A 15,904-nucleotide genomic window follows, 5' to 3' on the forward strand; every position below is an offset into this window, starting at 1 on the left:
AACGACTTATTGGGGTAAAACTAGCATGGGTGACTTTTTTTTGACGGTGCTGTAAATGGACCTGTTGCTTTCGTTCTCATACAAGCGCAACTGTTCAACTAGTTGCTTTTTTTTCTCTAGCCTAGTATATGCCCTAATTTTGGCTTGTGCAACTTGCTTACGGAGCTCAGCTATATCAAGGTCCTCGAAACTATCAGCTTGCTGTATCTGAATAGCATAATCATTGTGTTGTTCATTCCTCATGCCAACTTGTTAAGATCCCTCTATGTCATTTTGTTTTATTTGACCTCCTATGACATTTTTTCAATCAACTGTTTACCAAAAGATTGATAATTCTTATTTTCGAAGACGCTATTAATACCAATGGAAGTTAGTGAACCAACATCCAAAGGTTCATTTACCCTAGTACGTTTAAGCTTGGAACTTAATCTGAGTGTTACTTTACTACTGGGATTTGAAATAATTATACTGTACCCTAGACTAAGTATTACCAGATATCAATACTACTATAAATAACCAGGCACAACAATTTAATGGGTTTCTCTATTAAACGAACTTTAATGAATACAAAATCACTTGTTAAAATTACAAGAACTATTAAATATGTAAATTGTGTAAAAAAATACTGTAATTTTATGTTACCATAAAAAACTCAATAATACTTTTACGTGTTAAAAACTTCAATAACTATAAAAGTTTGTCATTTACGTGAAAAATGCTTTATATTAGAAACTGTATAAAATGCTTTAAGTAAATCAATTGTTGAAAATCAAAAGAGCTATAAAATGTAAAGTAAGAGAATAACAAAACTTTCTTCAAATAAAAAACTTTAATTCTAACAAATACATTTATAAATATATAAACTAAAACTTTATAAAACAACTCAATACCAATATTCAAGTATCTTTCCTGTAAATAGTCTCTGCAGCTCTTTGCGGTTCTGACAACCAGCTCAGTATGTCGTCTCACTTTATCAGTTTGTGACCAAAAAAGTTCAAATGAATCGTTGCATCATGCAGTTTTTATAATACAACTTAAAAGAAAAAATCGCTCTCATTCTTTTTTATTCTCTATACGACATAAAAGAAAAATGCGCTTTCATTCTCTTTATTCTCTTTCTCACTTTTTGTTACATCAGACTTGCCCGGGCATGAGTTGGAAGTTCAATAACTCTTAATTTTCTCTTAAAAACAATACGGTTTACAAGTGAAACTTCGAATATTGTTACAGCATCTTTTCGTAATCTTTTTGTTATTGATAAAACAAAGTCTTCTATGTCAAAATTCATTGGTTTGTATTTATGCATTTCTAGATTTTTGTACCATTTGATTACTTCTTGTATAGTTTTCCATTGGTCATATTAATTAGATTTTCTTATACTGTTGTTGATTATTTCTATTATAATTTATCTATTTATAATAATATAACAATAAGTTTTTTTACTGATAATTGCTGCATACTATATAAAAATGTCTAATTGATAAAACTAAGCTTTAATAACTTTAGTAATACCATTTAAATTTGTTAGTTTATTTTTCAAAAAAGTTTTATCTTTTTCAGTCAAAGTTCCAGGTAGACCAGATCCATGCGACCATGTACAAGCAGAGCAATATACGAAACGTTACTATGATGGGGAACATGCATCACGGAAAGTCAACTCTCACTGACTCACTTGTCAGCAAAGCTGGTATCATTGCTGGTGCCAAGGCTGGTGAAGCCCGTTTCACTGACACCAGAAAAGATGAACAAGAACGTGGTATTACCATCAAATCAACGTAAGTTAAAAAAATTCTGATTTGTCTTTTATTAGATAAATATAAATTCTTGTAACTTTTAAAAATTAATCAGTCTATCTCAATAGTCTGAAAATTATAAGAAATATTTTGTATGTTACAGGGTTGCCACTTTACCTGGAAACCTGGAAAAGCCTTTAAAAACCTTGAATTTGATAAGTTAGGCAAAAAAAACCTGGAATTTAAAAAATAAAAAAAAATACCTGAGATTTTAACAACTTTCACATGTTCAGTTGAAAAATTTTGATTTTACTCAAAAAATCTATCATATAAATAAAAAATTATTGTCATCATTAAACACTTATTTATTAAAAAACATATTTAAAGTTTCTTTAAAGTATCTTTTCAATGTTTTTATAGTGTTTGACATAGTTTCTTACCTTTTACTTAACTCTTAACTATTAATTGACCGAAAAGTGTGTACTTTTAAAAACCTGGAAGAAGTTTTGAAAATCTTAAAAATTTTTTGAAAAAACTAGTGGCAACCCTGAATTGTTGTAAGTTAGATAATACATCATTATAAATATGTATATGTACATATGTTATATTAACTGTATGTAAATCTTAAATTTATTAAATACTGGTTTTTTAAACTTTACTGATAAGTTTATATGTTAATATTAATAGTAGTTACATAATTAAATTTGTATGCCTGTATGTCTTATAACTTGAAATTAACAACAAGAAACTTTCAGTAAGAGAAAAACGACACTTTTAATTTGATAGTTCTGTTTTAGAATTTTTATTGCTGATAACTAACTATGTTATTTACACTCAATATTTAGATAATAATTTACAACGTGAGCTCTTTAATTTTTTTTTTAATTTCTACAGTGCCATCACCATGCACTTTCAAGTGCGAGAAGCCGACCTAGTATGGATCAAACAAGAAAAAGACGGAAATTGTTTCTTGATCAACTTGATTGACTCCCCCGGGCACGTTGATTTCTCTTTTGAGGTAACAGCTGCCCTCCGTGTCACTGATGGTGCTCTTGTCGTCGTTGATTGTGTCTCCGGTAAGTAATTAAGTTCAATATAGTTTATAATTAATATAAGTGATAACACTCATTCTGACTGTAAATTAAAAATATAACTATTTGTAAAATTTTAGAAAAGTATATTAATACTGAACTTTTTATAGGTGTCTGTGTACAAACGGAAAACTTAGTCCGTCAAGCAATCTTTGAAAGGATCAAGCCAATTGTTTTCATGAACAAAATGGACCGTGCACTTCTAGAGCTGCAACTTGATGAGGAGTCTTTGTACAAGACTTTCGAAAGGATCGTTGAAAACATCAATGTCATAATTGCCACCTACAATGATGAAGATGGCCCAATGGGTAATATACAGGTAAATAATCTTTCAAAAATCAATACAAGAATTATTAAAAAAATTATTATTACAATTGCATCTAATAACCAAAACTACTTAGTATAAATAAAAAATATAAATGATGATACTGTAAATTGACAGTTCTGTTTTAGAATATACTTTGGTGATAAAGAATTAAATGCATCCTGATTTCATAAAAAATAAAATATTTAACTTGAAAACTCTCTTTTATAAGTTTAACCTACTACAGGTCAGCCCAGAGAATGGAACAGTTGTTTTCGGATCCGGTCTTCACGGATGGGCTTTCTCTTTAAAACAGTTCGCCTCAATTTATGCAATCAAATTTGGTATTGATGTGCAGAAATTAATCAAGAAGTTTTGGAGTGACAATTGTTTCAACCCTAAGACCAACAAATGGAGCAAGTCCATGAAGGACGGCTACATCAGAGGTTTCTGTATGTTTGTCCTCACTCCAATTTACAAAGTGAGTTTATATTATCTTACAATCATAATTTTTAGTATTTTCAAAAAGAGTTAAAGTTTTTTTAATTGGTCGTAAAAAGGTTTCAAATATCGATAGAAATTATTTAAACAGTTTGTTTAAAAAAGAATATAATTTTTTTTTTCAATTCAAGATAAAATCACTTGTAATGGTTGATTTAAAAACAGGCTGAGTTATAATAATTTATTTTTTATTTATTTTTGGTGTGGGTTTAAATTACAATTTGATGTACTTTCGCTAAACTCAACCTACTGATAGGTTGTATAAGTTTGAAAAAAGTCTAATTTGTGCTTATATAAATATTAAATAAATTAATAGGCAACAAGAGCTTTCATGAAAGAAGACGATGTATTGATTAAAAACATTTTGGAAAAAACTGGAGTCACTTTGAAAAATGAAGAAAGAGCTAAGGCCGGAAAGCAACTTCTTAAGGTCAGTTATAAACTAAATTAATAATTCGTGTTCATAGAAAGTATATATATACTTGAAAAATTAAGAAAATATGTAGTAATCAAGATCGATCGTTTTTACTAAATAAAATTTTTGATAGATATCCATCTTACTGTGCATGCTCCTTAAATATTTATAAATTTTAAAAAGTACTAGTCAGGTTAAAATGTTGAATTTAATAGTTGCTAAAGTCTATATGGAACCTATTATATTTATTTTGGTCATTCAATATATAAATGAATGTTTTTAAAAAGCTGTGAATGAAAATTTAAAGCTTTGTTAAGTTGAAATAAATGTTTTTGATGGTGTAACCATTTAACGGATATGGATCTGAATCAATTTTGTAGACACCCTAAATTCTGAAAACAACAGATTATATATACCAACTATAAAGATTTACACAGCTTATTAAGAACCATTATTTTTACAGACTTTCATGAAACACTGGCTCCCAGCTGGAGACACTCTCCTTGAGATGATCACAATCCATATTCCATCACCTGTAATAGCCCAAAAATACAGGTTATAACAAGTATTAAAATTTGAGTTTTTAAAAAAAAGCTTGGTTAAATTACAATTAAACGTTTCCATAGAACACAAGTGTAAGATAACTTTACTAGGTTGAACAATTACTAACTTGAGTTGTTTGAATAATTTAATTCATTACTAACTTGGTAACAAAACATTTTGTATTAATATAGTACATATATTGACTTTATATTTTTTGATTGTAAAAACAAGTTAAATAAAAAATAATGGTACTTTAGTTTGCCAGTTCTGCTTTAGATAAAAGTGATCCTCTAATGCTTAAATACAATTATCTTTACCAATTAACTTAATTATCAGAGGAGAACTCTTGTATGAAGGACCCCAGGACGATGAAGTAACAGTTGCCATCAAGAACTGTGACTCCAACGGACCCCTATGCATGTACGTCAGCAAAATGGTACCGACCACTGACAAAGGACGTTTCTATGCCTTCGGACGTGTGTTCGCGGGTAAAGTTGCAACTGGGCTGAAAGTAAGAATCATGGGACCCAACTATGTCCCAGGAAATCAAGAAGATTTCAAAATCCAGCCTATTAAGAGGTTTGCTAACACCTAATTAATAATTTGTTACTAGTTCAACTGTCTTTTTTGAACCAATATAAGTAACTTATTAAATTAACATATTTTATGCTTAAAGACTAAGTTATGCAAGATGTTTGCATGTTAAAACAATGTATTGTTTTGACACATTAATGTATAAATGGCATTATGAGTAAACTGCAAGTAAGCAGTACAAAAAAAAAACAAAATAGAGCAAGCCAAAAACTCATCCTCTATACAGGGTTGCCACATAGTCAGGAAATCAGGAAATATTTAAAAAATGACTTTAGTCAGGAAAAAATCGGGAGTTTTGAAAAAAATTAGGAAATTTGATAAAATTAAGAAAAAGTCAGATTTTGTCAATTTAAATCTACAAAATTCCTTTCTTTCCAAACCCTTCAAATGGTAAAAACTAATTAAAAATCCTTTAAAGCCAGAAAATTTCCCAAATTTTCCTAGAAACTTACAAAATTGTTTAATTTCCAATGACTTCATCTGGTATGAATTAGTAAAATATCTTTTATAAAACTGCAAAAATTTTCTATTAACATATTGAACAAGTACCCTACTACTTGAAAAAGCAGATTTTGTAAGCTTTTTAGTACTGATGATCTGTAGCAAGGACACTTCCATAGTGAAACTGATATATACACAAAAGTTTATCTAGCATAATTTTAAAATCAAAGTGTTTTTTATTTAAGTAAATAATTGCGTTGTTTATTATTAAGCAGTTAATTTAGTATTTTGTGTAACAAACTGATGTGTATACTTTACCTCTTTATATTTCCTTCAAAGTTGTTAAAATTTATAAAATAAGTTATTAGAGAGGTATATGCCAAGATTAAGTTAACTTATTAATTGTATTTTTTGTAGAATAACTTAAGTTTTCAAAATAAATAAGAGTTTATTTATTTGTTACAAATGTTATACTAAATGATAAAAGGAAATATTTTATACAACAGATATATAGTTAACTTTTTGTGTATTTTTTTACAGTTACTTAACTATATTGTTTTTTAACTGAATTTTAGTTTTTAGGTTTTATAACAAATAGTTTGGGATGTATTTTATTAAACTAAGTGTACAGTTTATATAAGTAAAACATGTTTTAAGTAAGTGTTTTTTTTATTAGATATTTTTACCTTTTAGGTTGTTTTACAACTTTTATACTAAGTCTGACTAAAGTTTACTTTTAAAAGTTCTAAAAGATTAAGTTCTTTATTGTTTTAAGGTTTCAATTATAAAAGTTCGTTATCGTTTTTAGTTTTTAATTGTAAAAGTTCCTTATATGTCGTTTCGTTTATTTAAATACATTTATGCTAGGAAATGCTAAAATATTGTGTCTTTTTTCATACAAGCTGTGTTTACAAGGTAGTAATACAAGTATTTTGCTAATAGAGCTGTTTATTGCAAATACATCAATCATACACAGATGGTTCAATTGATGTAATTGAAGTTTGATGATTTAGTTCAGAAAAAAAAAACTGTTGAATTAACCTGTAAAAAAATTAGATTGAAATCTTTGTATAAATTCAAGTGTTAGATTATGTATTTTAGAATAAGTTTAAATTAAGAGTTTGATTTAGAAAAGTCAGGAAAATTTTTGTAAAAAGTCAGGAAACTTTTCTCAGCTTGATCTGTGGCAACCATGTTTATATGAAATCAATTATAACTTATAAACATTTAAATATACTTTACAAAATTAGAATTTTTTTTAATAGTACGGTTCTTATGATTGGACGCTATATAAAAACAATCGAAGATGTTTCTTGCGGTAACATTTGCGGACTCTTTGGTGTTGATCAGTACCTCGTAAAAACTGGTAAGTTAATGAATTTATATTACACTAGCATAAAAATAGTAAAATACTTTAATTTGCCAGTTCTTCTTCAGAATATAAATTTTTTGTGATAAACAATTAAAATCATTCTGATTTTATATAAAAAGACCAAACATATGAAAAAAAAAACATTTCCTATTAACTTACCCAATTTTATTACTATTTCCAGGTACCCTTTCAACATCTGCCACCGCCCACAACATGAAACAGATGAATTTTTCTGTCTCACCTGTTGTACGTATCGCTGTTGAAGCAAAAAAACCCTCAGACTTGCCCAAATTGGTCGAAGGGCTAAAACGTCTGTCGAAATCCGATCCTATGGTACAATGTATCATTGAAGAATCTGGTGAAAGTATCGTTGCTGGATCTGGAGAATTGCACATCAAGTATTGTTTGATGGATTTAGAAGAAGACCACGCTGGTGTCCTACTTAAGGTTTGTTGGTAAACTTAACTTTTACCAATATAAGTCAACTTATAACTTATCAAAACCTTTGAACACTAAACTGAAAAAAAAATCGGAGCACCCTAAGATCTTATTTTGATAAGTGCCGCTAGTGGTGGGACTACGATATACTTATGTTTTATGCCTAGGTAGCCATTTGAAAATCCACTATCTTTTTGCTTTAATTCTATAAGTTTTCTCTTATGAGTACATTATTACTATTCAAGTATAGTTAGTTTAGCCTGTTTTAAGCATTTAAGAGTATAAATTAAACATAATATGACTTGATCAATTACTTTTGTTTAATTTATAAAATTAATTACTATAGTTACTTTAAAATAGCTTATTGGCAATTTATATTTATTATTTATTTTATAGATTATAGCAATTTGAATTGTAACATATGTTAAATTTTAAGTCTTGCAGGTGCTATAACTTGAAATATCTTTATACTATTGTAAACATATAAGTGTCAACAATCAGTGTTGCCAAAAACCTTAAACTATGAAAAACTTTGAATTTGAAAATTTAGGCTAAAGAAATCTGAAAAGCCTGAAATTTAAGAATTTTTAAAAAAACCCAGAATTTTTAACAGTTTTTATATGTGGAATAATTAAATTTCAATTTTACACAAAAAATATATCATATAACATTTTTTTTATGTTTCAACATTTTTTATATATAATAGTATTGTGTTATCACCAGCTTAATAGTATCTTTTTATTTTTGCTATACTATTTAGACGGTTTTTTCTTGTACTTAATTCACACTAAAATTAGACCCGAAAATTTGTACTATATTGTTTCTTTATTTTCGTAATATTTTGTAAGGATTGTTTTCATTTTATTTATGTTTAGTTTTACTGTAGAGTAGATCAATTAAAACGTAAATGGACTTTTTTGATTTTAACTGTTACTAATTACTTTTGTCTTTTATTAATCTCTTGATTACTTTATGATTACTTGGTTACTATATAAGTTTGTAAAAGTTTGTAAAATCTTATTACTTGTTAGCTTTGCACTCTAATGAAGAGAGTTGCTCGAAATATATTTAGTGTTTTTGAAATAGTGTGTCTTCTGTGACTTATTGTGTATATACTTATTTCACTGCTAATACACTTTGTTTTTTAAAATTTAAAACAGGGTTTCCAAACAAACAGGCTAGTTTGAAAATTTGAAAAACTTTCACTAGGTTAAACCTGTTTTTGACATTTTTGAAAACTCAGGTGTTTGTGTGTGAAGTTTCTGTTTTAAACTACTTTGAATAAATCTTGGAATTCTGAAAACAGTTTTTGTGACTGCTGTGTAGTTTAATAATTGTTATTTTTATTAGTATTTTACATATTATGTACTTTTGTATGATGATGATATTTTTTTTTAGGTATTTAAGCTTTGTTTTTTAAAGCAAGTTTTTAGATTTTAAAACTTTTGATGAACTTAGGTTAGTTTTTGCTTTCAAAGTTGCAACTATATAAAAGACTAATTAATTAATAATTAGGAACTCTATCAAAGTATTCAAGCATTTATTTTATTAAAAAATTGGTTTTAATTTGTTTTAGAATACAAATAGTAACTAGTTTTTTTAGTTAACTAGTTACTCATTTTTAAAAGTGTGAAATATATCTAAATAGCAAAAAATATTTTTAATAGTTTATACATTTTTTGAATAAAAATAATGGTAGATAATATAAAAAATATATATAAAAGTGGTTTGTACATGTTTTTCAAGCTTGGTTTTTATAGATAGTTAGGTTGTAAGTAAAATAAAAACAATATTAACTTAAAGTAATTAACAATTAAGATAGTACAAAGTTTATTAAGACTTAAGTATATTACTCTATGTAAATTTTATTCAATTAAATATTTATAATTTAAATAAGCATTGAATGTGAAGCTAATAGTCATTTAAAATAATAAATGAAATAAAAGCTTTTATTAGTGTGACTAAAATCAAACCAATAGATTGTTTAAAGTCACTAAAACTGCGGCCCCCAAAGATTTTGAAAACTTGAAATTAAGCCTGCGGACACCATTTGCCTGCTGACCCCTGATGTAGACCAACAATTTAGTTTGAAAATTATGATTAAACTTTATGTTGATTAACCAGACTATTAAATATTAAGTTGAAGTTTAATTCACCAGTACAAGAAGAAGCATTTACTAATTTAGATGTGTTCTGGGGGTTCTTTAAATAGTTTTATTTATTCAACCCTGTACTTTTCATTTACATATATAAAGATTTATTACCAATCATACTTAGAAATGTATGTCTTTAAATATATTATTATTATTTTTAGTATGAACAATTTTTACAAACTTTGGTTGGTAGTAGAAGAAATAAACCATCTTCTCCGAACTAGTACTGACTTCAAAAATTTTAAATTGATATTACAGAGTAAGAAATATTAAAAACCTTGATAAGATCATGTTGTTTGTGAAAAGGAGAACTTATGCAAATATGATATATTTAGTTTAAGTTTTTACAATTTGGCTGTTTAACAACCTTAGTGGTTTATTATATATTTTTTTTTACTATCAGTGATTATTATGACCAGGGCTAGATTGAACTTTAATATTGAACTATGTCGCTTAAACTAAATCAATATAATAAGACTTAAATATTTTTTGTGCAATCTAAAACTTTTGTGCACCTTAAATGAGTTTCATGTTTCCTAAAAATTTCGTGCACCCAAAAAAAAATTCGTGTACACTAGTGTGTACCAGTGTACACCTTGAAGACCACTAATTTAGCAGTATGTTGTTAATGATGTTATTATTTAACGGATATGGGTCTGAAATAAAATGACGACAACCCTAAATGCTGAAAACAACATGCTTGATATACTAAAACTTAAAATTACAAATTAATCAATAATACAATTTTTATTGTTCTACAGAAATCTGATCCAGTCGTTTCATACAGAGAAACCGTCACTGAAGAATCAGACCGTATGTGTATCTCTAAATCACCCAACAAGCACAACAGATTGTTCATGAAGGCCAGACCATTACAAAAAGGTCTCCCTAAAGACATAGATGAAGACGTTCAAGAATGCAACCCAAGAACTGATCCACAGGTAAACAAAAAAGGCAGTAAAACAGTAGTTTAGGGAAGTTATAGTAAGTACTTTAGCTAACTTTAAAAAAAGTCAGTATTCAACCCAACAAATAAAGTATATCATGTCAAAATTCTCAAATTTGCTGGTAAAATCTTTTCAAATCCATAAGACTCCTATGTAGCAAACTAATTTTCTATTCAAGAGAGTAGAACAATTTTTTAAATGCTAGTTCTTACTTATTTGATTTTCTGTTCATACTCATCTTTCAAGTTATTGATTTCTCTTTCCAATAGTTTATACTTGATATTATTTTTTCTTTCAAGTTGTATCAGGCTTTCTTTTGTGGCTCTGTTGACTTTACTATTTTCAAACACACTTCTTATATCTGCTTTAGACATATATGTATAACTACATAAAACCTAAATCTTTACTATTGAATTATATTACTGTATAAAATGAGAAACCGTTATATTATCATAGGAAAAATGTAAACTAAAACTCAAAGTTATAAACTAAAAATATTAATTTATATTTTTTTTAATTATTACAGATTCATGGAAGTTTCTTGGCTAATAAATACAATTGGGACATAAACAACGCCCGTAAGGTTTGGTCTTTCGGACCAAATATCACAGGACCAAACTTGCTTGTGGATTGTACCAGGGCTGTCCAGTACTTGAATGAAATCAAGAATTCTGTCGTTACTGGCTTTCAATGGGCCTCTAAAGAGGTAAATATTTCCAAAATAAAGCTTCAGAAACTCACCTAGATATTCTTGAGTCTTAAATGGCTTAATTGGTAGTTTTAAAACTTACACTAGATATTCTTGAGTTATTGTTGAAGAGCAAAAAAAGTCTTAGGCTATTTCAATGTTATTTTTTGAGTAATCTTGTTAAAGAAAGCCATAACTTTTTTTTAATTACTTTAATGGATCCTTTTAAAAAATAGTTTTGAAAACTTTGAATTATAAGTTTTTGAACTTAAGGAATTTTGTAAATTTAACTGGCAAAATCTGTCATTTTTTATTTTGACCAAAAAAACTGACTTTTGTTTTTTTATTTTTAGAATATCTTCACTCTAAACTATTTCTTAGTCAGAGTTGTTTTATTTTTGCATCATGATTTCCTAAATAGTACATAAGTTTCATTTAATATTTAAGAAAAGTTAATAGCTTTCCGCTTGTTTATTAATTATAGTTACAATTTATTTCCATTATATTTTGCTTATTTTCGTTTGTCTTTGTAAGGCTTGTTTAAATATTTTATGCAAGATCTAGCTATTTTTTTTTACTATACATCATAGTAAAATTTTGAAAAATGTTTTGTTTATCATTTTTCATCATGTAAAACTAGTTATGATTTAGTACAAAAATTTTAATTAAAATTTTTTGCGAGTAAGTCCACATTTGTAAAACTTAGAGATTATTTGCAAAGAGTAAGTGTATTTAGCAGTAATAAAAAAAGTATACCTAGTTCAGTCCAAAAAGGTTTATAATTAAGTTTAGGATATTTATTTTTAAATTCTAATAAGAACTCATAAAACTTATCTGCCGCTAAAATTCATATTCTGACCAAAGAATTTTTTATTTTCAGGGAGTCTTGTGCGAAGAAAATATGAGAGGTTGCCGTTTTGATATTTTAGATGTGGCACTTCACGCTGATGCTATCCACAGAGGAGGCGGTCAGATAGTTCAAACTGCTCGTCGTGTCCTTTACGCTTGCCAGCTCACTGCAAAGCCAAAACTACTCGAACCTGTTTTCTTGGTCGACATTCAGTGTCCAGAAAACGCTGTTAGTGGAATCTACAGAGTTCTTCACAAAAAAAGAGGTCACGTCTTTGATGAATTCAAACAACCAGGAACTCCTCTCTTCCAAGTCAAGGCTTACTTGCCTGTCAACGAGTCTTTCGGTAGGTTTTGTATTTTGCTGAGATAAAATATAATTATAATGTTAATAAAAGATAAAATTAATTAAATATATATTGTTTGTTGAACATTAAAAAAGCGCTCAAAATGTTTGGTCTGAGGACCTGGTGTACAAAGGAATTTTTTGGCTATTTAGTTGTACACCACATACTTATAAAATATTTTACGAGCTATTAGATTTATTTTTTTATCATTTAAATATTCAAATCTTATTATTAAAACAATAAGTTAGACAAAATAAAAAAAATAAACAAAAATTAACTGAATTTTGTGTATAAATATGTACTTGAAAATTTGTATAGTATCATAAGAACTAAAAAAAAAACAACTTTAAATAAATTTATAAAATGAGACAAACAATACTAATAGCCAACAGTTTAATACTTGAATGATAGGTTACAACTCCTTTAAAGAAAGTAAAAATATGATACACTGAAAAATTTTTATGTTAAATTTTATCAGTATTTTGTGCTAACAGTGTTTTTTTAAATTTATCTAATAAATTTAATTGAACAGTAAAAATAATTTCACATTTAAATAGATAAATAAATTATTGCATAGTTTTTTAATAACTTTAAATAACTAACTGTAACTGTTTAGAAATAACTTTTTAGAAAAAATTAGTAGTAGAAGAAAAAATGTTTTTCAAATCAGAATTGTTATTAAGCTAAATGTTATTTCTTAAAAAAAAAACAATAGTTAACAGAAACAATAAAATGTCTAATCTTCATAAAAAAATTTACTTAAAATGTTATTGAATTAAAATTTTATACTTACATCGTCTTCTTTTTTTCGCACTGGATAAATGTGTGACTTTTTATTTTTTTTTAAGTGAACAATGCCATTTATTGTCACTAAAAATTTCCAGTTTTATTGTCTTTTGAACTGAAGTGCTGTGGTGAACAGTTTCCGGTTCCTGTATGTGATATTTTTGTTGTAGTATACTTTCTTTGTAGATTGAAATTTTACACTTGACATTTTTTTATTTTTAGAGTATTCATTTGTTTTTCTACAGGATACAAGTTTTACTAAAATTAGGACACTATAATTTTTCTTTCTTGTCATTTCTTTTATTTTTTAACCAATAAACAGGCAATTTTTTTTTTAATTTCCGGATCTACTTTTTTAAGTATTTCTAGAGATACTTCAGTAGTTTATCACCATCTTTCTCTCCAACCCCACTTAAAACTATACTGTTGACCTTCTGATATCTTTTATAAAATTAAGGTTTAATATATTCTCCATTGACTTCTCATTGACTTGTTTTTAAACTTTGTTTAAATCTTTGTTTTCTTTTTCCAAAAAAAAGTTTTTTGTTTCATTTCAGAACTTTCCAACATCATTTCTTTAAATTTGACTTTAAATAAATCTTTCATATAAACTCAAGTGACTTATCCACTGAGTCAATAGTCTTTTTCATGCCCTTTTTTTCTTCTATTAAGAGGGTTAACATATCTTTCATTTCCTTCATCTCATCTCTTAAATCACTTTCTTTACCTTGTTTGCCCTTGCGAGTTGCCTTTTATTTAGATTATTTTTTATTTAATAACGCCTGTCTTAACCAAATAGAATTATTAATTGTTTTCCAAATACATAGCTTGATATTTAAATCACTTAGCCCAAATATAACTTATTTTTAAGATCTTTAAATTAAGGCTTTTTATAACAATTTTATAAGGCTGTGACCTATAGATGTAGGTACCTTTAGATCATAAACTAAACTTATACTAAATGCTTATATTCGATAATACTTAGGGCTACTCTATGAAAGGCTAGGCATGACATGAGTTAAAATATTTTATATAAAGAACAATTGCAAACACTAACAAATATATAATGAACATCAAATTTAGAAAATACCTTAAATGTGGTCAAAACCTTTACACAAGATTAAATATAGCAAGAATATACTTTAAGAATGTATAAAACAAAATAAGGTTTATTTACTTAAAATGTAAATAAGAAATACTTATGAAAATAACACTAATAAAAAACACTTTATAAAACACAAGAAAACAATATAAATGTCTATTTTTCATTATCATGTTTACTGCAGCAGGCTGTGGCTAGAATCCCCCACTCTTTCTGTGGCTGATTTATGTAGTAGCGTTCTTAACTTTTTGCAACGTTACATCAGTAATTTCTGCACTTTATTTTTCCATTTTTCAACTGTATCAAACTTGCATCAGTATAAAACTTGACTTTAAGAGTTTTCTCATAACCGCTTGAATGAACTTTTAACTCAAAACTTCCAACCAAATCTAAACAGTAATCAAGTGCAACTTGATATCCTATTACAAGGCTTATAAAATAACGTATTTTTTACTGTAAGTTTAATTAAGTATGGAAAAACATTTTTAGAAAAATTCGGGTAGGATAAAATAGTCATACAAAAAATTTACTTTAAGATTGTTCAAAACAATATTCTATTTTTAAAGAACAATCTAGCTAAGCTTAATTATTTCAAACAGGATTTACTAATTCTCTACATGTACAATCTGGTGGTCAAGCCTTCCCTCAGTGCGTCTTCGATCATTGGCAGGAGCTCCCAGGAGACATGGAAGATCCCAATAGCAAGCTCATGCAGATAATATCGGAGACTAGAAAAAGGAAGGGACTTAAGCCCGATGTTCCTGCCTTGGACAAATTCTACGACAAATTGTAGAATGAATTTTCAAAACTTGTGCCATTTTAGTGGTAATTTTTTTTAGTCACACTAGAGAAAGTTTTATTTTTATTCACTCTATTATTTTATATAACTTTTATCTACACATAGAATGCCTATTTAGATTATAAATACTTGTTAGAATAAAATTTATTATAAAAATGCGCCAACCAAAACAAAGTTGAAAAGTTATCCAAAAACATGTTAAAAGTCGTGATATGTTGAATTAAAACACTATGTACAAACTGCATCATATATTTACGACTTAATTATCATTAATAAAGGGTTATAAAATTAAAAACTTGTATAGCTTTAATTTCATCGGTATTAAATCTAGTTATCTATAAAAGATTGTTGTTTATGGCGAGTTCTTTAAAAAGCAAAAACCAAAGTAAATAAATATCTATAAAATTGTAGATACATATTATACTATATATTTTGTTAAATAAACACCTAATTAAAAAAAAACATTTTCATTTACTAACAGTGTTTAAGCACTATATTAAAAATTACTGTACTATATATTAAAAAAAAGAACTCTTTTAAAAACAGAAAGACGACTAAAAAGTTTATACAAAATGATAGTTTATAAAAAATTTAGAAACACTTATGTGTTAAAAAAAATATAGTGATTTTGTGTGAAACAAAATAAAACTGTTAATACATTTTATAAAGTGTTCGATATAATTTTTTTAACAGATCTACAGACAAAGTTCATATTGCTAATTATGTAAAAAGCTAATGATTTTTCAGCTGTTTTTCTTGTGTAAAAGTGTGCACCAAAATTTTCAGAATTATAAAGTAACT

General features: G+C 27.1%; 1 protein-coding gene across 1 annotated transcript; it reads left to right on the forward strand.

Annotated features, from left to right (window-relative positions):
* The first annotated feature begins 1,593 nt into the window (after positions 1-1,593).
* LOC145837934 (eukaryotic translation elongation factor 2-like) lies at positions 1,594-15,097 on the forward strand. Its single transcript, XM_082945427.1, has 13 exons — positions 1,594-1,775; positions 2,628-2,809; positions 2,935-3,143; positions 3,376-3,609; positions 3,946-4,059; positions 4,508-4,599; positions 4,924-5,166; positions 6,888-6,988; positions 7,176-7,441; positions 10,347-10,526; positions 11,059-11,238; positions 12,101-12,416; positions 14,904-15,097. Exons 1-13 carry the CDS (start codon positions 1,594-1,596, stop codon positions 15,095-15,097), a joined length of 2,493 nt encoding a protein of 830 aa, XP_082801553.1.
* The last annotated feature ends 807 nt before the right edge of the window (positions 15,098-15,904 follow it).

Source organism: Thalia democratica, chromosome 6 (genome assembly GCF_965202585.1).
Source record: "Thalia democratica chromosome 6, ktThaDemo2.hap1.1, whole genome shotgun sequence".
NCBI lineage: Eukaryota > Metazoa > Chordata > Thaliacea > Salpida > Salpidae > Thalia > Thalia democratica.

Coding starts and splice junctions, on each gene's coding strand:
- LOC145837934 (XM_082945427.1), top strand. CDS start 1,594: ATGTACAAGCAGAGCAATATACGAAACGTTACTATGATGGGGAACATG. Junction 4,600..4,923: donor GTAATAGCCCAAAAATACAG/GTTATAACAAGT, acceptor CTTAATTATCAG/AGGAGAACTCTTGTATGAAG. Junction 5,167..6,887: donor AAAATCCAGCCTATTAAGAG/GTTTGCTAACAC, acceptor TTTTTTTAATAG/TACGGTTCTTATGATTGGAC.